Source organism: Perna viridis, chromosome 4, assembly GCF_037379345.1.
Source record: "Perna viridis isolate PV_CMFRI_1.1 ecotype Kerala chromosome 4, ASM3737934v1, whole genome shotgun sequence".
Classification (NCBI taxonomy): domain Eukaryota; kingdom Metazoa; phylum Mollusca; class Bivalvia; order Mytilida; family Mytilidae; genus Perna; species Perna viridis.
In genome coordinates, this window is record NC_142448.1 from 48,258,519 (window position 1) to 48,286,386 (window position 27,868).

Sequence of the window (27,868 nt, forward strand, 5' to 3'; positions counted from 1 at the left end):
GCAACTGATATTTTAATGCTTTTGTTAAAAACGAACACCTCTGCGCATTTTAGACCTTATCGGCATGAATTTGGATACTAACTATCATGTAATGGACAGTTTAAATTGTTAATTATATAGATTATGAAAGTAAAATGATAATTGTAATGGCATTTTTGATTAGGGATCGCAAGTCATCTGTTTCATTAGACTCGACCTGATAATATTTTACTTTATTTTGTTTAATCATTTCAAAATATCATTTTTTGATGAAATAATAACGTTAGTTTTATTTTTAACAATTGGTCAGAAGGAGTTTGAATTACAATTATTTGCAATATGATTTTGATTTGATTTGACTTTTAAGGAGTTGCTGTAAAATCTTCCGTTCTGCTGGTAAAAGTTCGATGATAAATACGGTATGTAAACTTATATCGAATAAAGGTTTATAATAATCATGGTAATTGTAAGAAGATACTTTATATACCCTTGGCTGGAAGGTTTTCTTTTCTTAAATAACTTAAGGTAAATGATATCTGTTTGTTTTTGTAACATAGAATTCCAAAACTATGCTTACCGAACAGATAGACGCTATATAACTGGAAACTTGAATGTGAACAGGATGGTACATGTTTTGGCATGTCAGAATACATGATTTATAGTACCCGTACAGGGAAAACTTCCCATTCTATAGTATATGGTGAATATTGTATTGGGGATGGGGATAGACATGTAATGTATGGGGGATGGGGATTTTGAGTCGGGAGGATGAGGGAAATTTGCTTCTAAAGTATTTATTGATATGAGAAATATATTAAATTCAACTTAAATAAGAGTTTGAAAATTGAAGATTTCTTAGATATAAACTTTAATTTGGTAAAATGTAAATATGTGATAAGAAATATACAATGGGGATTCGGTGGGGGACGGGGATTTTTCTATGGAGAATGGGGGATGGGGGATGGTACATGTATATGGTGTAATTGGAAAGTTTATACCATCTAAGAGCCATACCTTGTGTTTTCTGCCTTATGTGTTTCATTTTAAGATACCCAGATGCGCTCAGAAGTTTATGAAAAAGTATTACCAATAATTCGTGGATATGTACAAATTGCGAAACGATAACAATACTAAACTAAACGAATCGATGAAAAAAGAATAGAAACGAATCAATGCGGAACAAAATGAATCAAAACGAAACAAAACAAAAACAAAAAACCAAAAAAAAAAACAAAAAACAAAAAACAACAAAAACAAAAAACAACAACAAAAACAAAATAAAACGATACAAATTGAAACAGAATGAAACGAAACTAAATGAAATAAAAGAAGTCTGTTTCGCAGGTTATAGGAACCATGATGTTTACCTATGCCGGACAACTCGACCAAAAGACATTTCGGATCATGACAACCCATAATTCCCTACGAATGCCGGACATTATCGCCCATAGACATTTCAGACCATGACATTTAGGATAATGCATTATGACATCTAAAATCATTACAAACTTTACCATATTGAAAAGTTATAAGAATAATGTATTAGAGTTGACAATTATCAAAGGTGTTTTTAGTTACAGTAATGTTTCTTCGGGAGCGTAAAAAGGTTTCGCCTTCCTCATATTGTTATTAAATACTCATACTATAAATACTCTAATATATTCACTCCCTAGGTGGTCTTGGGGTAGATCGATGGTTCGATACTTGGCTGATTATACCAAATAATTTGATTGTGGTGGTCAGTATGTCTCTATTTTGTGGTTGAAATTACTACTGAATGGCTGGAAATACACTGTAAAAATTTTTTTTTCGTAGATATCAATTTTTTTGTGGTCAGGGTGAAAAAAGGCAGTTCATTGGTTTCTTACATTTGTGGTTCATGGATAAATAAAACATGTTTAAAAATCATCGAGTTGGACCGTAATTTCAGCAAAAGTATCACTTAAGCTAATATCTTTTGCTTGAGGTTTAAAACGAAAGTGTTGTAAGCATTCAGTTCTTGGGTTCATTGTAATGGGTAATGATGTTTCAGAAAGACATTTAAAAGGCTTTCTTTTATTCTAGAAAAGCAGAGGATGTTTACTCTACTGGTGCACCTGGCCCATGCTCACAGTTTTTAGTGGAGTCCGTGTTGCTCTTTTACTTTTGTTACTTTGTATATATTATTTTGTTCATTTTAAGTTCTTTGTTGTGTTTGTCTGTTTTCCATGTCCGGTCTATGTCAATGGATTACATTCTTTTAATATCCGCTAAAATCTGGGTATGTGTAAAAATTCTAGTAAAAGAAAAATGCGGCAAAACCCCGAGATTTCCGAACGTTATTTTACGACAATCGATATCGATAAAGACAAGATGCCAAGAGTAACAGATGTCATTTTAAGTATATATATATTTTTTTTCATACTGATTTCTGCACAAACGCTATTGGGGTTTGCCGTTTGATTTTATGATTATGTAGTGTAATACCATATCATCAAACTGACAAACTCTAGGAATAGTAAAAAAAAAAAAAAATACTCAAAAAAATATTTCTGTATAACAAATGTCAATATAGGTCTAAATCCCGGAAAGGTTTTAATCACCGCATTGATCTTGACTTAGTACAGAGATTTCCGATAAAAATGAAATATTGAATAAACAATGTTTTATAGCGCGCTTAACTCCCTTTCCATTATGGTTAATAACTTCCGGTATAATTTTGGGGTGAAATAATGACGAAAGCACGATATGGTTTTTATCTCTGTGTCGCTTGGATGATTACACATTTTGATATCAGTAACCTATTAAAGTCGATATGAATTTATATTCATCCATTTCATTGTTCTACACTACCTATGAAAACCACGAAAATGGAAAGGAAAACGAAACCACAATAATATATCGAAGTAGCATGGCATGTATTCCAACTGGCTGTTTCGTCTGTGAGGTTGGACAATACAGATCTTGTTCAGTGTGTCGAACTAATTGAAATCCGGGTATGTTCGATTTGTCAGACGTTCTCGTCTTTAATTGCATGGAATATCATCCAGAGGATGTTAAACCGTAATAAATCAAACAATCAAAATAATTTCACGTACATGTTATTGAAAATTGAAATAGTTGAAATGCAAAAAAGAGTTCATGCGGGACAAGATACCCTTGACAAATATATAATTATATGTACGGAGAAATACGTTGCAGAGATTTAGTAAAATTTAAATGAAATAAAATTACATTTTCAAGCATTTATTTAGTTTTGGGATTTTCTTAATTATTCGTTCTAATGCTTTTGATGAGAAGTTAGTCCTTAAAACGAATGTAGCTAACTGAGATTGCGATAATTTGCCAGTTCGTATTTTTGTTTAAAAAAAAATAACAGAACATACAAATATGAATTGAGATTTACTTAGTATTATTTGTGATATTGAAGTTTCCGAATACATTAAAACACCCTGCACTGTTAGTGTACATTTTAAAAGACAAAACTTTCATGGAAATCATGCGTTAACTACAAATAATTGAATCCAAGATAAAAAAATACAATATGAATGATATTTTTTTAGTTTGATGCTAAAACGTAGATATACACAAGAATGAATAAATACTAAAAGTACGATGTCAATTAAAATATAAACGAAGTTTACGTAATATTTTATTTATAATTTTAATCTTGATATATTTGTTCTCCCACTCCCCATCATTTATAAAAAAAACAATTTATTCCTAACAATTAGCGATAATATTCCACAGGGTTTGACAGAAGAACAATATCTCATTCAAAATGATGGTCATTTGGGAAATATTAGAATTTCAATAAACCAGAAAGCAGGATATTGTTTGGTAATATCAATTATTCGTCACGATACACCATTAAGTTTATATAAATTTTGCAAACTGAACATTTTGCAAGACATCATTAGTCTCAACTATGACTTTAAATATCACCATTGGAGGATCAAAGATAACACTTAATGTATTTTATAGTAATCTATGAAGGTTCTTATTTCCTTTTACATTATTTGTTTGTTAGAAGTCGGTGGTATTTATATATTTTGAAAGTAAATTGGCATCTCGACATGTATGATTAGTATTTTATCTGCGTACACGCATTTTATATCCGTATTATTTAAAGCGTATGCGTTTATGAAACAAATAATATAATCCATTATTTTCAATTGATCATGAATAAAAAAGCAAAACAAAAACAAAAAAGAAAATTAAAATGTATTTATACCGTATTACTTAATCGCAAATCAATTTCATTGAAATAATAGATCTATAGTATAAAGAGTATAAAGGAAAACTCCCTTCTGCAACGATACAAATGTGTTGTTGTGAATTACACACAAAACGTGTGTAATAGGAAGTATTGCACATCCCCCTCACTGGAGGCATCACCTATAATGTAGTTAATGTTTGAAGTTAGGGGCAGGGTTGATCGCGAACAAACATGTTTAATCCAGCCACATACTTTATGTGCCTATCCCAAGCCAGGAACCTGTAGTCCAGTGGATGTCAGTCCCAAGCCTGGAACCTGTAGTCCAGTGGATGTCAGTCCCAAGCCAGGAACCTGTAGTCCAGTGGTTGTTGTCAGTCCCAAGCCAGGAATCTGTAGTCCAATGGATGTCAGTCCCAAGCCTGGAACCTGTAGTCCAATGGATGTCAGTCCCAAGCCTGGAACCTGTAGTCCAGTGGATGTCGCCCGTCCCAAGCCAGGAACTTGTAGTCCAGTGGTTGTCGCCCGTCCCAAGCCAGGAACTTGTAGTCCAATGGATGTCAGTCCCAAGCCTGGAACCTTTAGTCCAGTGGTTGTCGCCTCTCCCAAGCCAGAAACCTGTAGTCCAATGGATGTCAGTCCCAAGCCAGGAACCTGTAGTCCAGTGGTTGTTGTCAGTCCCAAGCCAGGAATCTGTAGTCCAATGGATGTCAGTCCCAAGCCTGGAACCTGTAGTCCAATGGATGTCAGTCCCAAGCCTGGAACCTGTAGTCCAGTGGATGTCAGTCCCAAGCCAGGAACCTGTAGTCCAGTGGTTGTCGCCCGTCCCAAGCCAGGAACTTGTAGTCCAATGGATGTCAGTCCCAAGCCTGGAACCTGTAGTCCAGTGGTTGTCGCCTCTCCCAAGCCAGAAACCTGTAGTCCAATGGATGTCAGTCCCAAGCCAGGAAGCTGTAGTCCAATGGATATCAGTCCCAAGACTGGAACCTGTAGTCCAATGGATGTCAGTCCCAAGCCTGGAACCTGTAGTCCAGTGGATGTCAGTCCCAAGCCAGGAACCTGTAGTCCAGTGGTTGTCGCCTGTCCCAAGTCAAGAACCTGTAGTCCAGTGGTTGTCGCCTTTCCCAAGCCAGGAACCTGTAGTCCAGTGGTTGTCAGTCCCAAGCCAGGAACCTTTAGTCCAGTGGTTGTCGCCTCTCCCAAGCCAGGAACCTGTAGTCTAATGGATGTCAGTCCCAAGCCAGGAACCTGTAGTCCAGTGGTTGTCGCCTCTCCCAAGCACGGAACCTGTAGTCCAAAGGATGTCAGTCCCAAGCCAAGAACCTGTAGTCCTGTGGTTGTCGGCTATCCCAAGCCAGGAACCTGTAGTCCAGTGGTTGTCGCCTCTCCCAAGCCAGGAACCTTTAGTCCAGTGGTTGTCAGTCCCAAGCCAGGAACCTGTAGTCCAGTGGTTGTCAGTCCCAAGCCAGGAACCTGTAGTCCAGTGGTTGTCGCCTCTCCCAAGCCAGGAACCTGTAGTCCAGTGGTTGTCGCCTCTCTCAAGCACGGAACCTGTAGTCCAATGGATGTCAGTCCCAAGCCAAGAACCTGTAGTCCTGTGGTTGTCGGCTATCCCAAGCCAGGAACCTGTAGTCCAGTGGTTGTCGCCTCTCCCAAGCCAGGATCCTTTAGTCCAGTGGTTGTCGCCTCTCCCAAGCCAGGATCCTTTAGTCCAGTGGTTGTCAGTCCCAAGCCAGGAACCTGTAGTCCAGTGGATGTCAGTCCCAAGCCAAGAACCTGTAGTCCTGTGGTTGTCGCCTATCCCAAGCCAGGAACCTGTAGTCCAGTGGTTGTCGCCTCTCCCAAGCCAGAAATCTGTAGTCCAGTGGTTGTCAGTCCCAAGCCAGGAACCTGTAGTCCAGTGGTTGTCGCCTCTCCCAAGCAAGGAACCTGTAGTCCAGTGGTTGTCGCCTTTCCCAAGCCAGGAACCTTTAGTCCAGTGGTTGTCAGTCCCAAGCCAGGAACTTGTAGTCCAATGGATGTCAGTCCCAAGCCAAGAACCTGTAGTCCTGTGGTTGTCGGCTATCCCAAGCCAGGAATCTGTAGTCCAGTGGTTGTCGCCTCTCTCAAGCTAGGAACCTGTAGTCCAGTGGTTGTCAGTCCCAAGCCAGGAACCTGTAGTCCAGTGGTTGTCAGTCCCAAGCCAGGAATCTGTAGTCCAGTGGTTGTCGCCTCTCCCAAGCCAGGAACCTGTAGTCCAGTGGTTGTCGCCTCTCCCAAGCCAGGAACCTGTAGTCCAGTGGTTGTCGCCTCTCCCAAGCCAGGAACCTGTAGTCCAGTGGTTGTCGCCTCTCCCAAGCCAGGAACCTGTAGTCCAGTGGTTGTCGCCTCTCCCAAGCCAGGAACCTGTAGTCCTGTGGTTGTCGCCTCTCCCAAGCCAGGAACCTGTAGTCCAGTGGTTGTCGCCTCTCCCAAGCCAGAAATCTGTAGACGTTTAATTGTCCGTTGTTTAGCTTTTGGTGGATGACTGTGTTATTGACAATCATACCACATCTATTTTTATATCATTGACAATCATACCACATCTATTTTTGTATCATTGGTAATTATACAACATCTTCTATTTTAATTGTACTCTATCCACATACAGACGGGTTGTAACAAAGCTGTTGTGAAATACAAGACAATACAGTCAGCATTCATGAAATTAATGCAACGTAACGAAATTTATTATTCTTATAGTTTTAATGACTGTACATTGTAGTTACACGTTTATTAATCATTATCCGATATTACATTAAAGACGAATTATTTGTGGTTATTTATGAGCATGTATGATTTTCAAAATAGACACACTAAAATAAATTATATAATTAACACACGCTAGAATTAAGTGCAAGTGTATCCAAATGAAGATTTGACGATGCCCCAGAGTGACTGTTTGGGGTTTCGTTTTTATAACATTATGCGTCTCTACTACTACAATGTACACTCTTACTCTTTGTGACTCTTTCTTAGCATTGCTGCGTTGTAATATTTGTTGAATGTATGTTTATTTCTTGTAAAAAAATGACATAGTTGTGAACCGTATTGACAAGATGCCACGTGTCTGGCACGTTTAAGACCCCTGCTGTGGTATTTGATAGTAGGAGGAACCTTTGCGCTCCGCCACAGGAAGCGAAATTGCCCGACCCTACCCATCCTTCCATTTTTCTAGTGGCAATCTAAATTTGTCAATCCTGTTGCCCTTATGTCCCATCCCTTTTTCATATCATCATCATTTCATGTTCATTTTATCATCCATTTCATGTTCATCGCCTGAATATAGCTGAAATATTGCTGTGTGGGCTTTAAACACCTACAATAAATCAATCAATCAATCAATCAATGACAGCAGAATGATTAGCTTTCAATGCCTTTAGATCAGCATCAAACTTTTAAAAAAATGTATATAATATTGTCACAGTGAAACTACCGGCTTTTGTATCTAATTAGCCGATATTTATACCAAAGGAGGAAAATATAAATGTTGTGACGTCTGTAAAAAGTCGCACTTCCTGCATTCAGGGTGTCAAGTGGTATCAAGTTCCTTTAAGAGAAATAGAGAAACCTATTAAAATGGATACAAAAAAGAAACTGAATATCCATTATTTCAGCAATTAACATTCCGTAGAAATACATACAAACATACAAAAAGAAAATGAACATCCATTATTTCAATAATTAACATTCCTTAAAATGCCTGTAGCATGTCAGGACCCTTGAATCCGTTTTAAACCATCGGATGTTTGCCCTGATATTACCATTTGTTATAGAAACTTTTTTTCAGATAGTTGACAAGAGTTTATCAGTTCGGTTATTGTGTTATTACCTGTTATAGAGCATAAAAAATATTGCAAAAGTATTAATTTTCGCTATTTTCGCAGTGGACAGAAAATTTTTGCTATAATGTAAGATACGATACAACTTTATTGAAAGTAATTAAAGGCTTTTAGAGATAAAAAAAACAAGATACGTATGGATAAGGCTTATTGCTAATTACCTACTCGGACTTTGTTTTCATTGTAAATGTTCTGACATCTCCTACTTTGTTGATCTCTAAGATTGAGTTGAGGAATATACAAGAAGTCCCAAATTATACTGTGTAGTTCTATTACCCCCATTTAATTTGTCTACTTTGTTTTCAAGCATTTCAAAATCATTTACTACATTTGCATCATGAAACGTTTTTAAATGAAATAATATTTTGCTCATCTGTGAATCACTTCGTTGTTTTAATGAGATCTTTTGTGACTGTCTTTACAGGCTATCGGAGAACTGCATTTTTCTAGATTGTTACTAGATTATATTCACTTGCAATGTGACTGTTGGAGCAGAACATGCATAGCCTTTCAGAGCACTTGTCGCACGCATTTTTAATGTTTTTTTTTTAAATTTGTTAGGAGGGAGGTGTTATTTTGCTAGTGTTGTATCTTTTAAGTGTGATGTATTTTAATATTTTCAGGTTAAATATAAACTCTCAGAGATATATTGTAATTTAGGCTTTGCAAATAATGGATATTTGTACAAAGTTTACATAATATGTAACATAATACACAACTATGTTGTTAAATCGCTAATAGTCCAACCTGAGGGTAGACTTCCTATAACATACATTGAGCATCTGCGTTAAAATTTCAAATAGTCAATTCTTTACTCCATACGTCATTTTCGAAATACATCAATAATGTTCCAATCCTATTGAAAAGTACATGAACTGGCATAAACTGGAAACATGAAAATAGCCATTATGTTTCCGACTTGATACAGGTCTTTTAAAGTGAGATAGTGAATTAACTTAAGTTTTATGGATATCCAAGCCTTCTATTTCCATAGGAGCCATATAGGTTCTGTTTCATTTATGTTATGTACACAAAATTCAAAGTTCGTAAAACTTAAGTCAACTTATGATCAGTGTAAGACTGAGTGACTTCATTTTATTCTGTGAGCTGCATTGTGTTTGTAGATAGTCTTTGTTTTCTTTTTTTCTTTTTTTCCCGGTTCATGCAGTGTTTGGATTTTTGATGTTATTACATTGTCCCATCATTGACGCTTCGGTTTTGTTTTTCTTATATATAGTATGCTGTTCGTGTTTTAAAGAATGAAATAAAATGGCAATAAACACTAAGCTAGAGATGTCTAAGTACACTGTAGTAATTAGATAACATAAGTACCTTAAAAATGAAACCGAGGGAAACAAAAGTACAATACCAAACACGTCAAATTTGATAATCTTTTTTTCCATTTTCATATTTAGCTACAAACAGATTGATCGTAACAAGTTTGCTCTGAAAAAAAAAGTATAAATAAAACAGTGGTATCAGCATGAACTAAAATTATTGATATTATCACGCTATTAAACATAACATACAAATCAAGAGCATGATATATTGATTTAGTAAAGTAAACAAAAAATATTTTAATTATAAATACAAATTCATTGATGTTTTTACCATGTTTCAAGTCAATTACTCTGGTTTTTTTCTGTTTAGATTTGTTTTTTGTTTGCTTTTCATTTCTTTTATACTATTCGTTATCATAACATCAGTATATAACAATTCAGGAACCGATTTGAGTATAGGTTAGATTTATTAATTTTACAAGTGCCCATGAAATTTCTAAAAACGCATTTTTTTAAATAAGCATGTTAGCTTTTTCTGATTTTAACTTCCCCTAAACAATTCATGTTTCATCGTTAAGAAAATTGCTTTGACAAAGCTACGCCATGTTAAGGATGTATATTGCTACACAAGATGACAAAATAATGAGGTTAAAGCTGTAGACATATCTAGAGGCTGCCCAAGCATTTCAAAAAGGTTGAAAGAGAATTCTAGTTTCTTTAGTTTTCTTTTTTGTTGGTCTAATTTGTGTGTGTGTGTGTGTGTGTGTGTGTGTGTGTGTATTTGATTTTTTTCTTTATCATCTATATGTACATGTACCAAATATGCACATTAACCATAATATTGTTTGCACACCTCTAGCCAGAATTTGACATGGTCCTTGGTTACAGCGATCTCCTTCACAACAAGCTGAACAAACCTCTACAGCAGCTCGCTTTCCAACAGCAGGATGACTAGCTTTATAATTTTTCAGATCTGCGTCGCATATCTATATAAAATATAAGGTATGCAATCGCAGGACAAATGACAAACATTTCAGAATTTATATGTTTCTTTTTATCGGAAGTAACTCTCTTACAAAATATAGATATGTAACGGCGTCACCTTAAGCATTCATATAAATATAACATTTACAATGCGCAAGATGAACTTCCAGAAACAAAATTGCCAAATTATGAAACAAATCTACTAATAAGATTTACTAAGATATATATCACTTCAATATTAATATTAAAGTTAAACTTCATCAAAAAATGATACAAATATAACAATGTGTCCTCTTATTACCTTGCCAGCATATATATATATATATATATATATATATATATATATATATATATATATATATATATATATATATATATATATATATATATATATATATATTAAAAAAGACCAAAAAACAAAAACAAAAAAAACAAAAAAACCCCAAAAAAACCGTAACTCTAGGCATTCTCCAATAATGCAATAGAGTTAACTTTAATTCAATCAAATATTTCGTTATCTAAGAAGTTGAGCCACTGAATCAAAGGTTATAAAATAGTACCAAACAGAACATAAGAAACATTACTACTAAAAGTTAAAGGTTAAGTTCGACAAATTTTGAATATACAATTGACAAATAACAAATTCAACCCTGCTACAAATAAACAAACTAAGATTTTACCAATGTGACCTTTTTTCACCTGAGGTCTTATGTAAAGAAGATTGTATTCCAAAGTTAGTTTATTGAAACTTTTTTTTATAACACACCATTGTCATATGAAAAAAAATTACGAGAATCCTAATTCTATAAGTGCATGTATATACATTAATACAAGTTGTGAACATATCTTGATACATGTACCTGTTCGACTCTTATATCTTTATCTCATTCCGAAACATTTCAGCTTTCACTTAAAATGGTCATTAGGTTGAAATTTCATAAAGTAAACTACTAATTTATCATGAAATGAGGCGACGGGTCAGAGAAGATTTGGATATATCACATATGTTATTAGATGTAAAGATTAAACAAATTTTATAGGGAATGAAAAGTACAAATAAAGTTGCAGATAAAGACAATTTTGAATAATATGTAAACATCAGCCCTAATGTGCTAACATCGGCATGACCAGTATGTTTCACATTGCACTAGTCCGTATTAATATAGGAATCATATTGCAGTTCTACGTAGTTCGTACTGCCCGTCTTCAATACACTACCCGTTTCCGGTGCAGCAATTTAAACGGCCAAAAATTGATAGATGTCGTCCGTCTGTCATGAATGTAACCATTCATGATATGGATGACAGTATTTTCCCAAACCTATTTTTGCAAATGTTGCAAGTGAGAATGGCAAATTTTATCTGCAGTTCATTTGGCCTGAATACGTTCCTGACCCGAACTCAGTAAATAAACTTTACAGTGCAATTATTCTTAGATTTTGTTCCACAGGCACTCGCTTAAATAAAAAAACAACATTTGTAATCCCAAGAAAAAAAAATAATTACCTTCATTTCGCAATCAAAACTATAAAAAAATACACAGGGCGGTGCAGCCTACCAAAGGCCAATATAAATACGGACCAGATTGTCGTACGGATCAAATGTACTGACTGTTTGGACTATTAAGTAAAAGTGTTAGAAACTGGCTGATTCTGTATTGGCACCGTCTTGATTCTCGATCAGCTGCATTGGCCTTTGGGGAATCGATTCCAAGTCTAGTACAAAATCAACCAGTTAAAACTAATAACGTGTAAAATAGATGAATTGTATTTAAAGTTCAATTTAAAAATATTTTTCTGGAGATTGTTAAAACAAACAATTATTTAAATGAATTACAGAAGAGTGATCATTGAAAATGGGTCATGTTAAAGTAGGAAGTGTAAAACAGGACAAAGCTGATGGAGAATGAGGGAAATAAACAAGAAAATTAAGTATTGTTACACAGTAAATGTTAGCTATTTCAATACTTAATACAATAATGTGTTGTGTTCATAGATGTGAGGATTTTCTTCAATTCTTGTTTCAAATAAATATTTCAGTCAAATGTTTATGTTTGCTCATACAAAATACGGGCTACATACGGATTTCTGACGACATCGAAGTTGAAAAAATACGTTGTTTCTGTAGTAATACTCTTTAACCTGACAAACCTGAATAAATAAGACAAGTAGTAAACACACACTATACATATCTAACATGAACAAAATCGTATTACCTTTTTTTATTATACAAAAGCCGCAAAAAATATTTTAAACGTTGAGGTAATGATGATACCAAACTAAGATATCGAAGTAAAAAATAGAAAATTGTATGTAAGATCGACTGTGTAATGAACTTGTGTTCATTGTTTTCCTAAAGAACATTTAACCACAATTAAGTTCGGATTTGCCAGATAATTATGAACTACCTTTCATTCTTATTTACTTTTTGTGAAAGCATTGACGAGTCTTTGAACTTTACAAAGTCTGTCTTTATCAAAGCGAAAAACTTTTTTGACACGTTGAATATTAGCAATTTTTATGTGTATAAGATATTCCTAAATAGAAATTAGAAAAAAAAACAAATAAACAAAAGCCTTGTTCCACCACAACATAGAATATGGGTTTTTTTGGAGTGTAGTTTTTAGTGGGTTTGTTTTATTTCTGCTGTATTTGTTGTTGTTTATTTCTGTTCCATTTGATTTTCCTTGTTCTTGTTCAGATGTTTTTTTTTATTCAGATACTTCAATAATTCTAAATCTCAAAACAAGAGAACAACGACAATTTAATTCTGACTGACTTTATTAAGGTAGTTTTGAAAGTCAATGCCTTGTTCTTGTTAAAGGATTTCACGTTGTTTGCAATATCTACAATCTCTATACAATCAAGTAATTTTTATACTGGGATACGACAGCCAAAAAGGTCAAAGGTTATTCTGATTTAACTTACCTCGTCTGCCGCACATTTCGAGAAAGATTGACAAAGAGTAGGATATTCTACCCTATCACACATACCACACTCATAGTGTATTTCTGTAATATCTGTTCAATGAAATTAAATATTTATTAAAAGAAAATATTGATGAAGTAATGATATTCTAAATGTGTATGAAACTCACTCGATTTCACAGATTTATACACACTGCAACAAATTTGCAAGAAGTCGAGACGATCTCTAAATAAATTCTATTATGATCACTTAAAGAAGATTAGATCAAGTTTATAAAAACATTGATGATTAAATGATTTTTTGTTGTATTAAAATTTAAATACATTACAGCTAAATCAATTGTTGTATTGTATTCGTTTAGTTAAGGTGTAGTAAACAAATGCACGTATAAAAAACTGATGTACAATGTTTTAAAAGTAGCACATAACCACATTCACTCATTTAATTGTTGGTATCTAAGTTGCTAAACATTTCTCATCAAAATGGACTACAATTAGTTGATTATTACGAAACATCCGCATACTTTGGCCGCATAATCTACCATTACATGGTACACCGTCTTTACTAGGTGTCTGACTGCAGCATTGAGAACATGCTACCCGGTCATTCCTTTTTCCAGTTTGGACAACTTCAGGGCAAATCTAAGAAAAAAGGATACAAAAAGTTAAATAACAGATCCGTTCTTTTGATGAATTGTATTACTCAATACGCTGATAACTAGTTCTACTCATTCGTGAAAACTTAGCATTTTGAAATGTTTCGCTCATGAATTTTTTTGGAATCATTTGGTAATCAATGCTGTTTTGTTTTTGATGACAAATTATTGAGGTTTAATTAAGATTTTGAATACGAAATCATGAAACAATACATACCACTTTTTGCCTACACCCTGCCGAAAATTCTTGTTGAAGATTTCGATTAATCATCATTTCGGTAAAGCAAACCTAAATGAAAATAACTGAATTATGAAATTATATATTTTTTATATCACGTACATCAATAAAATAGTTATTCCAGTGCTGTCTTGAGTGCTCGTTTACATTAATGCCATATGCTACACTGATTTTTGACATGTAATTGTGAATGGAAGAAATTCTTTGACTATTGGTTTATCCAACTTAATCGGCAGCAGTTTTTGTGCCTATTGGTACTGCGATATGCATGTAACGGAAACAATTAGCCGTTATGTAATGGAAGGGTTAAATGGGCTATTATACCTGTTTTAACCCACCAGTTCTATCAGAAATGGCTGTACCAACTCAGGACAATTACGGTTAATTTCAACTTTCCCATTTTTGCCTGGATATAATCCTTTGTTAAATGGACTTTCCTTTCGTCATTTCTTTTGACTTTACCTAGAGTTTATCAGTTTGTAAGTGTGTCATTAACCTTTGCTAAGAACTTTTCTTTTCAAAAATCCCTGAATAGTTCTATGCATCTTTAATTTCCGTTAATATATAAACCAGTGATTTTACAGCGATTTATTTAAATTTAAAATATTAATGATCACTGATCAAATACCTCATTTCCTCTGCATTCCACTCTTTTTGTTGCACATTCTGTCAAGCTTGAGACTTTGGTACACGACAAACATTTCAGTCCTGCAATTTAACCATCAATCATTCATCTTCACAATATATAAACAAAAATTGACTTAAATATTAACGTTAGTCGAAACAGTGGCAGTATTACAACAATATGCAGTGCATTTTTTACAAAGCCAAAGGCTAATTTCGTACACCTAGGTCCGTTCCTCATATCCAAAGGCTATAAACATATATCCCAATTAAACGATTTAGTAATCAAAGGAACCAAAATTCTATCGGAAATCAAAAGAATGTAATCCAGGGACAAAGACAAGATATGGCAAACAGGCACACACAACAAAGAACATAAAATAAACAAATCAGTACGTAAAAAACAACAAAGGTAAATGCGCAACACGGTCTCCCCTTTAAAATTAGGAGTATGGACCAGGTGCACCGGTATGGTAAGCGTCCTCTCCTTTTCTAGAAATACCTGCGGCCCATAAAATGTCAAGTCCGGGGTAATCAGAAGGGGAAAGAAAAACAATGACACGTTGAACATATATCAGAGAAAATTTCTAGTAGCAATTCCTTGTATCAGCTACCCTGCAACAATTTGCATTTAATAATTATAATAATTTTGAAACATCAATTCGTAAGACAAATTCCTTAAGCTTGTTACCGTGACAATATAAACATTCATTGAAAAGATATATACAGACATAAAAAATACATTTTTCTTATCATTTTGACCGCAGATGATAAGAATCGAATAATTTGTGAATGCGTTAACAGATTTAAAACAGCTTCTTCTAAAACCTTATGGTACAGGTTTGATTAAGGAAATAATGGGGTATACACAAATGGGGATTTTCTGAAAATAAAAGAACGTCTCAATCATGGCCTACCATTAAGTGGTGGAGGAACTGTTGTTGTTGGTGGTCGTATGTCTGGAAAATTAGATAAGTTCATAATTAAAAATATCTCGATTTAAATTGATTAATGAAGTCAGGATGAGTTACACATTGTTATCTAAAACCAACATCACAAATGTCATAATTGTCAAAAAAGATCAATAAAAGATCAATTACCTTTGAAATTATAAGATGAATATCTCAAAATAGACTTACTCAAAGTGTGTCTTTAAATAAGCGTTCCATAATATGCCATGTATTATTGTAGGTTATATTTTACTTGCTAGATACTTTGAACTTCATCCGTTATTTTTTTAGTGGAGTCCGAGTTTCTCATTTGCATTTGTTACTTTGTATGTATGATTTTAGTTACTTTATGTTCTTTGTTGTGTATATCTGTTTTCCATGCCTGGTCTTTGTCCCATTCTTTTGATTACCGCTATAACCTTCCATTGATTACTCTTTCAATTGTATTAACTATGTTGTCTTAGAATATATTCTTGAGTCGCTATTGTTGTTGGTTTTTAAGATAAAACTATGTTGCATCATAACATCTAGTAAGTACATTAGAAATATTGCGTCAAAGAGTCTCTCGCGCACTACACGATGATATGCACAAAGAAGCAATTGCTCATACATCTGGAGTACATCTTTCATTTGTTTATAGTGTGGGTTTTGTGGTCTTTGTGTTCATTATTCTTCGTTCGTGTGTTAATTTAGGGTCCACGATTGATTACTATTTGCTCTGTAACTAGGTTTCAGACAAGCTTTGAGTCATTATTTCGAATGTTTTGTTAAGAAAATACTCGGATTGACAATTATTAGTAGACCCATTCCATTACATATATTGAATTCACTAAGGTGAAACACGACAAACATGAAGCAGGTTGATGAGAGTTATCTTGATGTTAAACAGACGTACGAATACTGCATAAATCAGCATTGCAGTTGGTAGTATTACAACACTGTGCACAGGCAATCAAGTTCCTTTTTCTTTTTCCAGTTCCACCCATAATCATATCACATATCTGCAAAATGAACACTAAATTTTATATAAATATGATCAAAATTCATGGGTTCAATTATCAGCATGATCACCCGAGAAATATTTGTGCTTCCTTACCAAACACAAGGCATACAGGATAGAGTGACGGCGAGATTGGCTCGCACTCAGTATGGTGTATTGTAGGTGACATACCGACATGGGATACCTATCATACAATATCCAGACCAGTGTCTGTTCGACTACCCTTGTCGCCTTAAAATGTACGAAATATCTGCAATTGAACGTAAAACCACCATTAACCAATCACTGAAATATCGCATGCACAAGTTAGATATGCACATTAAAGTAAATACTTTGATTGACAGGGAATGTTCTCCTATAGTTTTACCTTAACGGGGGTTAAATAATACGTATAACAGATGATCGGATAACTAACTTGACGAACGGACGAAATGTAAAAAAGAATAAAAATACATTCGAGTTATCTTTCTTTTCACAGAAATGTCCTGAAATAGACAAGTTTTTGATCTGGATACAAACCTTTTTGACGGAACAAGTCCCAACTTTACTTTCGTTTTATTCCCCTTTCCTTAATTTCTTCAAATAAGTTAGTTTGCAGATTGCGTAAATTTCGAGTACAATGCAAAACACACGAATGATATATGATGTGCATGCAATGGTAGGGGTCAAACTTTGGTGAATGATAGGAAGGGATGAAATCTTGAATGACTTTGATTCTCCTCAGAAATCTGTATACGGGGAACAGCTTTTTCAGAAAGGGTGTGTGTGTGTGTGTGTGCGGGGGGGGGGGGTAATTAAAAAAGAAACACGTAGGCTTGGATACTGCCTAAATTTCTAATTCATTCCCACAAACCTCACGAGTGATTTGCAGTGGTTAGGTTTCAGATTGATTTTAAAAGAAATTGTTCAAATTGGGGAGGGGTGGGGAGAGTTTAGTAAAAAAAAACAGAAGCCCTATTTGTCACAGGAGCCCCCGCGTCATTCGTTAGTAGTGATATTTTTTTAGTAAATCAAATGTGTCTGTTAGACACTAATGATGAAGCCCCCGCTCGCTAGATTTGCCAAATTAATAACATTTTTATTTTTGTATGAAGACATGGTTTTCAGATTCAGAAATATTATATACTGTTGGTTGATGCAGTATGTTTATTATATAGACATATAAGATTATGTACTGCAAACATACTTGCGATGAGAAAAAGAAGACTGATGGACTGACCGATGGACACATTAAAAAAGTTAACCCAATAACAAATCCCGAACTTTATTGCTGGGGTATATTTCTGAAAAAAGTCCAACTATCACCCAGTTCCGTAATATTCTACAAAAAGCAAGATCCTACGACCTTGCCCACTATCATTATGTGTAGAAACATCCTGCAAAAAATATTTTAGATTTAGTTAAAAAACTACAGTAGGAGATAGCCGGACAAGCCACATAACCCTATTTCTGCTGAAAATTACTAAGTCTAACTATCACCAATTTCCGTAATATTTCATGAAAATCAAAATCCTGTGACCCTGCGCACCTTCATCTTGTGTAGAAATATCCTGCGACATATTTTAGATGTAGTTCTAAAACTGTATGAGGAGATACCCGGGCAAGCCATAATCCATATATTTCTGAGTAAAATGACCAAGTGTAACTATCCCCATTTTCCGTAATATTTCACGAAAATCAAAATACTTTTGGCTTGCACACCTTCATCATATGTAGAAATATTCTTTAAAATATTTTAGAGGTAGTTCAAAAACTGTACAAGGAGATAGCCGGACAAACCATTATCATGTGTAATCCGGACAGAAGGACAACCGGACGGACAGGGGTAAATAAATATGTCCCCCAACTGTTTGTCGCGGGACATAAAACAATGATTTAGGCTTTTCAACTGGTTGGTGCCTCACTTTTCTAATGGATTCTATTCAAATCATGCTGAATATTTAGAAGCAATAAAAACTTGTATTTATTCATAAAGTTAATAACGAAGTTACAGCAAACATTGGTTTGAGGGTGTTGGCATTTTGTATCTTGTAGTTAGTACTGACGTGATAACGTGACTTGAGCCACCAATATACCAAAAGTAAAAAATACATATATAATTATGTAAAACCATTTAAAACTAACAAGACACTTGACCATTTTCTATCTGGTAAAAAGCAGTTACAATGACATTACAATTAAACCAACTTCCAACGACAAAACAAACTAAATCATAACAAAAACATATAAAACCAATATAACTGTAAAAACAGGGGTTATATCTGTTACCGCCTCATGCTGTCCACTGATGTTTTGAGGTGGTGAAAATAATTTCAACATTCTAAATCAATTTCTACAATCGCTTTTACCGAAATGAAACTACTACGATCTTGACATCGCTAGACAAACAATACAATTTTTAGATTGTAGAAATTGAGTAAGCATGTTCAAATCATTGCGTTGATTTAGTTAGAAATATTTGTTGGTGATACATGTACCAGACAAATAACGTAGATTTTTGATATTTTTGATATCTTTTTCCCCGTCCTATTCGTTTCTTCCAAATGTGAATTAATTCAAGGTCGGGATAATTCTTTAAAAAAAAAGTAACTTTCTGTGCACTTGAAACATACAAGTTGAAAATAATAATAAATTTATTTGTTGAGTCAATAAATGTTTGCACATGATAACGTGGCTGGTAGGGTGAATGCTTTTATTTCGGTAATTCTATTTTTAGATCTGTGTATATCGGTTTATACTTAAATAAATTAATTTGAGATAAATACTGTTATCTGATTGTCTAAAATAATTTTGTTATATCTGAATGGATTATTGACACGCCCCTATTCAGAGCTACTTTTCTCAAGTTTAAAGATAAAAATATGTTTTATTTAATTTAGAAGAAATGGCTATGATAAAAATTTTGTCTTTTGAAAAATAATATAAATTTTCCATGTGCATATTTTGTTAATTGACTTTGCGCAATAAACAATATGCACATAGAAAATTTATGTTATTTTTCAATAGACAATTTTTTTTATTATTGCCAATTCGTAACTACTTCGCGAGGTATGCCTACAAAAATATCAAACATGTTAAATTTTAATGGTATAAAAAACGAATTTTTAAATATTCCAAAAAACACACATACGTTATGATATGATTACATTTTTTGAAATTATAAACCGAACCATCATCAAAGTAATACACGTATGTTATGTTATATTAAAAACTAAAGTTGAATTGTACACAAGAAAAAAATAGAGCGAATGTATAGTAGGGATTAAAATTTTAGATTAAAATATCACTGGGCATACATGTACATGTACAGTTTTCGTCAACCAGGGGACTTGCTCCCATTATCAAATATGCAGCCCCACTAGTATATAACCTATACAAGGAGGATCCCAGATTTGGGGGTGCCTCGATTCAACTACTTTTTTAAAAATTAAATCGACTATATCAATATTTACTGCTCAGCAATCACTTGACAAATTGATGAATCAGTCGAACTTTACTCGCTCGAACTCGGATGGCTCGAACACCCGGGATTTCTCGAACACAATTCAAAGTACCAAAATTTTCTCCTATATAATCAATATAAATAACCTTGGATTTCTCGAACACTCGAACTGACTAGTCGGTCCGTTCGGTAATAAATCTTACAGAATAACCCTCACTAACTCGAACTCGTCAGCATTTTTGTCAGCTTGGGTAATAAAAGGTGTGAAAAACTGAAACCCTATCATTATTCAGTGTCATTTTAGTTAATTACAGGTAAAATTTAAGTCATCACTCATTAGGTTTTAGTTTTGATCTTTAACATAACACTGATTGAAGTTCGAGAATGTACCGAAGTCGGTATGATAAAAGCATGAAAGAAAATCGGATGAAAATAAATCATTGACCAAGTCACTCGAACTTTTAACGTTTTTAAAAGCGAACACAGCATTTTTAATGTTCTCAAATCAACATAATCTTCCAAATGCGAACGAAAAAGATCCACGAACTAACACAACTTCGTAGGAAGTAGGCAATTTCTAACGATAAAGTCTAACTCAGACCGGCACCGAAAAAAATCCGGAAATATACGAACTTCAATTTCTCGAACTCCCGATAACTCGAACACATGTCAATGGTCCCTTGGAATTCGAGCTACCGAGGTTCGACTATAATTGGACCGAAAGTGAAATAAGTTAGACCTTGACATCGTTAGACAAATACTTCAGTATCATTCTGTTTAAGAATCAGGCAATTGGTGGTACATCATTATTCTCAACTTGGTCTTTTAAACTTAAATTTAAACTTAGATCAAATTATGAAGCAGTGTAACTTAAATTGTCTGTTTATAAGAATAATATGTGGAAAAACTTTCCTAACACTTTTCCATCATGGTTCGTTTCAACTAAATTGGCCTATAAATATCTTACAAAGGCAAACTTTACACTTCCGGAGGTTATGAAGTATATATACTTTGATAGTGCAATAAAATCCCTGTTTTATTTCCTTCGTGTGCAACAATTTTATTTACATTTTGACTTATTTGCACTAACACTAGGAACACGAATTTCTCCACTCTTTCTATTGTCTGTCTAGCGATGTCAAGGTCGAAGTAGTTTCATCGATGCAAGCGATTGTAGAAATTGAGTAAGAATGGTAAAATCTGGGATCACCCTTGTATAGGCTATATACTAGTGGGGCTGCATATTTGATAGTAGGAGCAGGTCCCGTCCCTGTGCCTCAACCATAAGAATTATGCACGTGAATATAGTATGAAAGACAACTATTTGTATTGTTAATTATATTTTGTAGATCCAGACCGATATTCGTATTCAGCATATTGATGAATATGCTGTTTGCAATGGGAAATACTTTTAACCAGAAAAAATGAAAATGTCACCTGTACAATAATTTTTTCCCATCTTCATAAAACATGTAAATACGATTAAAATAATAAATCATTAAAGATTCCCTATCGAAATGCATCTGAAAACTACATTGAAACCCATAATATACCGACAAAATTGGACAAAACCTTGTGAAAAAGTAAACAAAAAACATAATCAGAATCTAAATGTTTCTACATTTATTTTAATATTTTGTCTGTTGTACATTTCGTCAAAATAAGCTAAGGCTTAAACATTTGAAATTAAACTGTAAATCTATTATAAACTATAAAACCATTATTTTCTTGGCCAACAAAATATCATGCTTATAATTAAGAATAAGTCAAACAAATGGCGGGTCTAGATGTTTACACTAAAGAAGATACTTTATCTGGACCAAAAATACGGATAGAACTTATGTTTGCTATAAAATGCTAAACAACAAGTTGTTTAATTTCTTTTTCAAACTTAAAGTATTACTTATTTGAATCCTTACTGTAACAGTGTATCACAAAACTTGAGATAAGGGAGATAGAGATAGACATAATTTAAAATACTGACTCTTTTGGGATTCTTTCGCTGGGTAAGAACGTTAGGTACGTATGTTAGTTATCCGATTATCTCTATTGGTTCACTACCCGTGCAGGTCCGGGTGTTAAAAGAATAGGCCTGCAGCAGCGCTAAGCTTGTCGTAAAAGGCGACTAAATAGTGCTCAGAAACCTAGCCGGGGGCTAGGCGCTCTGCCCACAGAGCAACTGGGATGTGTGCCCCAGGTGGTGGAATGGGGTACCCCTGGCGTGTTACATGCTGGGGTTGTCAGGCTATAATACGGAAAACCTGACCGCAAACCATAGTGGTGCACCGTGTTGGGAAAGATGCCACGTTCCTCGCACGTTAAAGAACCCTGCTGTGGTATTCGATAGGAGTAGGAACCTTTGCGCTCCGCCACAGGAGGCTAAATTGCCCGACCTTGCCCATCCCCCTTTTTCCAGTGGCAATCTAAATTTGTCGACCCTATTATCCTTGTGACCCATCCTTTTTTTTCATTTCATGTTCATTTTATCATCCAGTTCATGTTCATTGTCTGAATATAGCTGAAATATTGCTGCTCGGACGTTAAACCCCAACAAACAAACAAACAAACTCTATTGGTTCACTCATAACATGTTTGTAAGGGGTTATGTGATAGATCCAAAGCTGAGTCGCACTTATGTCTTTTAGGTAGTTTGCAGTCACTGTCTCGCCGCGGAGCAGCAGCCATATTAGAGAAGAATGACCACTGGATTGCTCTGAGTCAAAATAACTTGCCCTTGTCGAGGTTTAATGCCTACATTTGTGATGTCGCTTATATTAGCTACCGCTTTAAATACCACTAAGCGGGTGGGAATAGTACAAAGCGCGGTTGAGCGATCAAACGTTTTCGATTTGAAATGAATGACATATATGCAAATGGAGTTAAAGCTACAACAAATCTATCAATTACTCAATCAGAGTTATGGAAACCAACACTGTATTTAGCAACAGACTGTAGGCCGACGCTGCCTTAGTCAGTACATATAACAAAATATTTGACCAAACTTCATGTCAATTTGTTGTTTTTATTAGTTCAGTACGAGGATAAATTTCGTTCTATTACATGTCTCAGGGTGGTGTGTTTAACACTTTCGTGGATCAGTTTGTTATCCCCAGACTATACATGTTCACCCCGAGGTGTAGCTACAATTTACTTAATATATACAAACACGTAAATACTTATACATTTTATGTGACATATCGCTTGATACTCTTTTTACACTTCATGTTTTTTTCATATTTATATAGAGTATTATTGATTTTTGGATATTGCATTATATTGGGTACTACAAAGTACCAAAGACGATTATCAAATTGTGTATTACGTTTTTTGTTCGTACCTTTGATGATCTACAGCCAGCCTGGTAATTTTTTTCGAGATTATCAGTTATAAGTTCATCAAGAAAACACCTCTAAAAAGGAAGATATTGAAACTGTCAATTACCATTTGTAACACTTTTATTATTTGAAGCGTAAAACAGGCTGTTCAGAATATGTTACCTTAGTTATCGGTCATTCTTACAATGATATTAAGTTGCTGTCTTTGTAAGAATCATGCAAAATCTGAAAAATGTGATACACCCTAAAAAAGGCTACATATTTTTATTTTTGTAATTAAGTTGTTTTATGGGTCTATACTATGAAATATGTAATTATTCATTCAAATCTGCCTGCTTTTAGAAGATAATAAACATTGAAAGTCCAGTAGATTCTATTGTATTTGAGCGTCATTTACAGAGTTATCTCTTAATTTTGAAATCTACACTGTATTCTATATAATTTTTATTTCCTATGAACACGGGTTATATAAAAAAAAAACAAATGTTAATTTCTGTTTACTATGACATTTCAAACAAAATATCAAAAAGAAAACTATGTAGGCTTTTTACCCATGAATCACATTTTGCATGATCCTTAGCTGTGGAGTGCTACTTAACAATCCAAACAAAATTACACGGTTATACAATTTTGTAGTCTTTGACTTTGTATAAACACTGTGAAAAAAACTATATTTTTTATCTATCATCTCAGTTAATAAATTAACACGATGTGATTAATTATTGTGGGGCAAATCTTCCATTTTGTGGCAGGTAGTCTTTTTAATATATATGTAGATTCGTTAACAGTTATATTACAACAGTTTAAAATGTAGGACCACGGGTTTATTTATATTTACCAAATGTGAATCAAATGAACAAATTACCTCTGTGTTGGAGTCACAATTAGCATGATGTAATAGACAGTCTACTGGATTGGTCGACGAATCACATGATAAACATTGCAAACCTATGATTTTCAATAAAAAAGTGACATGTATGTTAAAGCATTTTAATGGCAAGATTCAATACAAAATTAATATGTATACATGTAGTCTTTTATTTTAGTTATTTGGCAGCGAAGCTTCAATTGTGATTGATGCTTAAAATATGACTATCTTGTGATTTTAAGGCAAACAGTCAGAAATGTTGCCGATTTATTGAATACTTTATTGAGGTTACCGTCCATAACCGCATATTCATGCTTTTTAAGGTTGAACAAGTATTACTAACAGAACAAAATCTGCTTTAACCTAATCAGACCCATTAAGCAGTATTTTTGTCCGTTAGCTCAAAAAGCACTAAACTACAATATTCTAACCGTATGAAGCGTAAATGAAGAAGAGTTTTTGCATCGACATTAATTTTTTTTTAGAAAATATATATATACAATACTACGTTTTCGGTAAAATAATGCTTACAACACATTATGAAGTGGGCCTTGATACATATACAAGTAAATATCACCCCAATAAAAGGAGTTTAACCTTTTTAAAAAGGTTAGTGAAATAGGAATCACATAATGTCACGCTTAATGGTACGTAAACAAACCTTCTGAATGTGTGATAGAAAATAAAAGGCAAAACAAACCACCTGCAAATAGATCAAATAACTGAAAGAAATTATTGTTCCAATCACTACAGAAAGCGTAATATAGTGGGCCTTGATAAATATACAAGTAATTATCACTCCAATGTTCTCGCATGTTTATGTACAAAGACAATATTACAACTGTGGATTTATAAAACCTTTTAAAAAAATTGAGGGGTTTAAGTATATAAAAAGAACGTATAGAATTTTGATGTACGTTATAACAGCCTAAATATGACGGTTGAAATGTCATAAATATTGTTTTGCGAATTTAAAACAAATTAACGTAAAACGGTTTTAGGTCAGTATCTACTTGTTTGTTTAAATTGTTTCCTTTTGTGATGTTCTTCCAAAGACACGTTGTTTTCGAAAAAATTATAGTGAATTTCTAGGTAAGGCATAACTACTCAGAAGGACAATTCGTTTAATTCTTATAGATAAAGCTCATAAATTTTAAAATGTACATCACACAAAAAGGAAGTGTAAATTGAGGAATACACAAAGTACTTTTAATAAATTGTCACATCCTTCATGAACTACATAGATCCTGTTAAATATACGAACCTACAAAAACGTTATTCATTCGGGACTTTTTGACCTAGAATGTATGCAAAGAGTACAGTAGCAACAACACAAAGTAGTATGTGTAAACGTCAACTATTCATATTTATATCATTTGGTGTCTATATTTGGGCTATTGTCTTAAGCAAGCCATTAGCCATTTGAAAATGTGAAAAACAAACCTTTGGTGCCAGTGTTTATAAAAAATATGTGTTGAAAAGAGTGTATGTAGAAATAGCAAGAGGGCTAAAGATGCACGCTCACGCAGTGCGATAACAACAATAAGAATGGCGACTTCTCTGACGAAAACAGACTCACCTTATTACCGGCCGCACACCGTAAGACATATGCAAGAGTATAAAAGGAACCATGATTCTAGCGGAAATCAACAGAATGTAATCCAGCGACAAAGATCAGATATGGAAAACCGACACACACCAGAAATTCGAAGAACATAAAAAAAACCCAAAATAATACGGGCAAAACAACAAAAAATAAAATGAGCAGCTCTAACTCCACTTAAAGCATGGACCTAGTGCATCGGTAGAGTAACGTCCTCTGCTTTTATAGAAACATCCATCGAGTTGCTCTTAAAAAGTCAAGTCCGGGGAAGACGAAAGAGGAAACGAAAACTGTGACACATTACACAAATCGGTTCTCTTTCTGCAGATTGATACACCGTAACGATCCAAGATTTCATGACGACCACACAACTTCTGTAGTGATGATTTCTTATAGGAACATGACCCTATTCCAGAAGCCTAATTATAAGACGTCTGGCGCGATACAAATAGTCTGCAAAACGTGCAAGTTGTGATATGAAATATTCATACGCAAGTGCTGAAGGAATGAAATGAAATTGACTATATAGAATGAAAAGTCATCGCGTATGTTGTAAAGTACTTGTATAGGGGAAAGGTTCCTATTATGTGATATATGGACGGATTGGGAATGTAGATTTGGGATCGGAATGGTGTATGGGGGGACGGGGATTTCGAATGGGGAGTACAGGGAAATTAGGTTTAAAAGCTTTATTGATATGACGAAATATATTTAATTTAATTAAAATAACAGCTGAACTGTTTCAGAATTTGAAAATATAAAATTTCATTTGAGAATGTAAATTTTTGATAAGAAATACGCAAAGGGGATTGTATCGTGGGATGGGAATTTTTTTTTGGGGAATGGGAAATAGGATGGGGACACTAGGGAATGGGGGTTAGTATATGGTATGAGTGGGAAATTTCTACCATACAAGAGCTGCATAGTGTGATCAACAGTTGTCTTAGCGTCGCGACGTGACATGTTTGCTATGCATATGGGACGGCAAATTGATGCTGATGCTGAATTGCTGATAACAGCATATTGTCGTTTCAGATCCAAATGCTATTATCCTACTACATGATTCCGCAAATTGAAATTCAAAAACTTTTTGATCCAACGTACTATTGTATCTGGTCGAAACTTATTTCATTATGCTTTCACTCTATTTCATCTATTTGTTATATGTTCTAAAAGACGATGAAATATTTATTATGATAGACATGTTGTATTGTTTTTGTTGTGTTTAGTATATTATAACCAATATAAATCTTTTCTAAAAATATTCAAATAAATCGACATAACATAAATGTTCCACAAAAATCCGGTAATTGAAACAGCGATGGCAACAAGCGTATGATAATATTAGCCCGGACATGGTCATTGTTTTGTTAAGAACAAAGTACAATGGCTTCAAATCTGTTTTGTATTATTTCATAAATTTATATCAATCATTTTTTTCAAACAATAGCTGTTTGGTCTAGCGATAGGGTTAGCTGAAAGGCCCTGTATACATGGACCAACCATGTAGGTAAATAAATGTATACATATGTACATATATGGTCCAGATTATATTTATATACGTAAGGTGAAGATCATGCACAGCGATAAGATCTACTATATATATATGGTTTCAAATACCAGCACATACTAATTATTTTATTCAACGACCGTTTTACAAGTGTCTGTATGAAAATATTTGAATATTCTATAGGAATACTCACCTTTACACACATTCAGATTATAAGTGTAAATTTTGAATGTATGTCATTCTTATCATACTATACCTATCATGAATTTGTGGCATAAATATCATAACAATGTTTCTGGTTTGTCAAGGAGAAACAAGTATTCCATTATAAGATAAACAGATTCTCCCTTAATAGTAAGTTGTTTAAATTATTTCTCGACTCAAGCTTGTAAAATTAAAATGTTCAACGTGCAAGCTTA

General features: G+C 34.0%; 1 protein-coding gene across 1 annotated transcript; it reads right to left on the reverse strand.

Annotated features, from left to right (window-relative positions):
• Nucleotides 1-9,411: 9,411 nt before the first annotated feature.
• On the reverse strand, nucleotides 9,412-27,715 carry LOC148620344 (uncharacterized). Its single transcript, XM_088581145.1, has 14 exons — nucleotides 27,643-27,715; nucleotides 25,601-25,634; nucleotides 24,998-25,039; nucleotides 24,334-24,416; nucleotides 23,471-23,542; nucleotides 16,587-16,692; nucleotides 15,659-15,700; nucleotides 14,746-14,825; nucleotides 14,097-14,168; nucleotides 13,748-13,865; nucleotides 13,225-13,316; nucleotides 12,379-12,447; nucleotides 10,168-10,300; nucleotides 9,412-9,480 (listed from the first exon to the last, which is right to left on the reverse strand). The coding sequence occupies exons 1-14, from the start codon at nucleotides 27,652-27,654 to the stop codon at nucleotides 9,446-9,448; spliced, it is 990 nt and encodes a 329-aa protein (XP_088437271.1). The 5' UTR covers nucleotides 27,655-27,715; the 3' UTR covers nucleotides 9,412-9,445.
• Nucleotides 27,716-27,868: the final 153 nt, after the last annotated feature.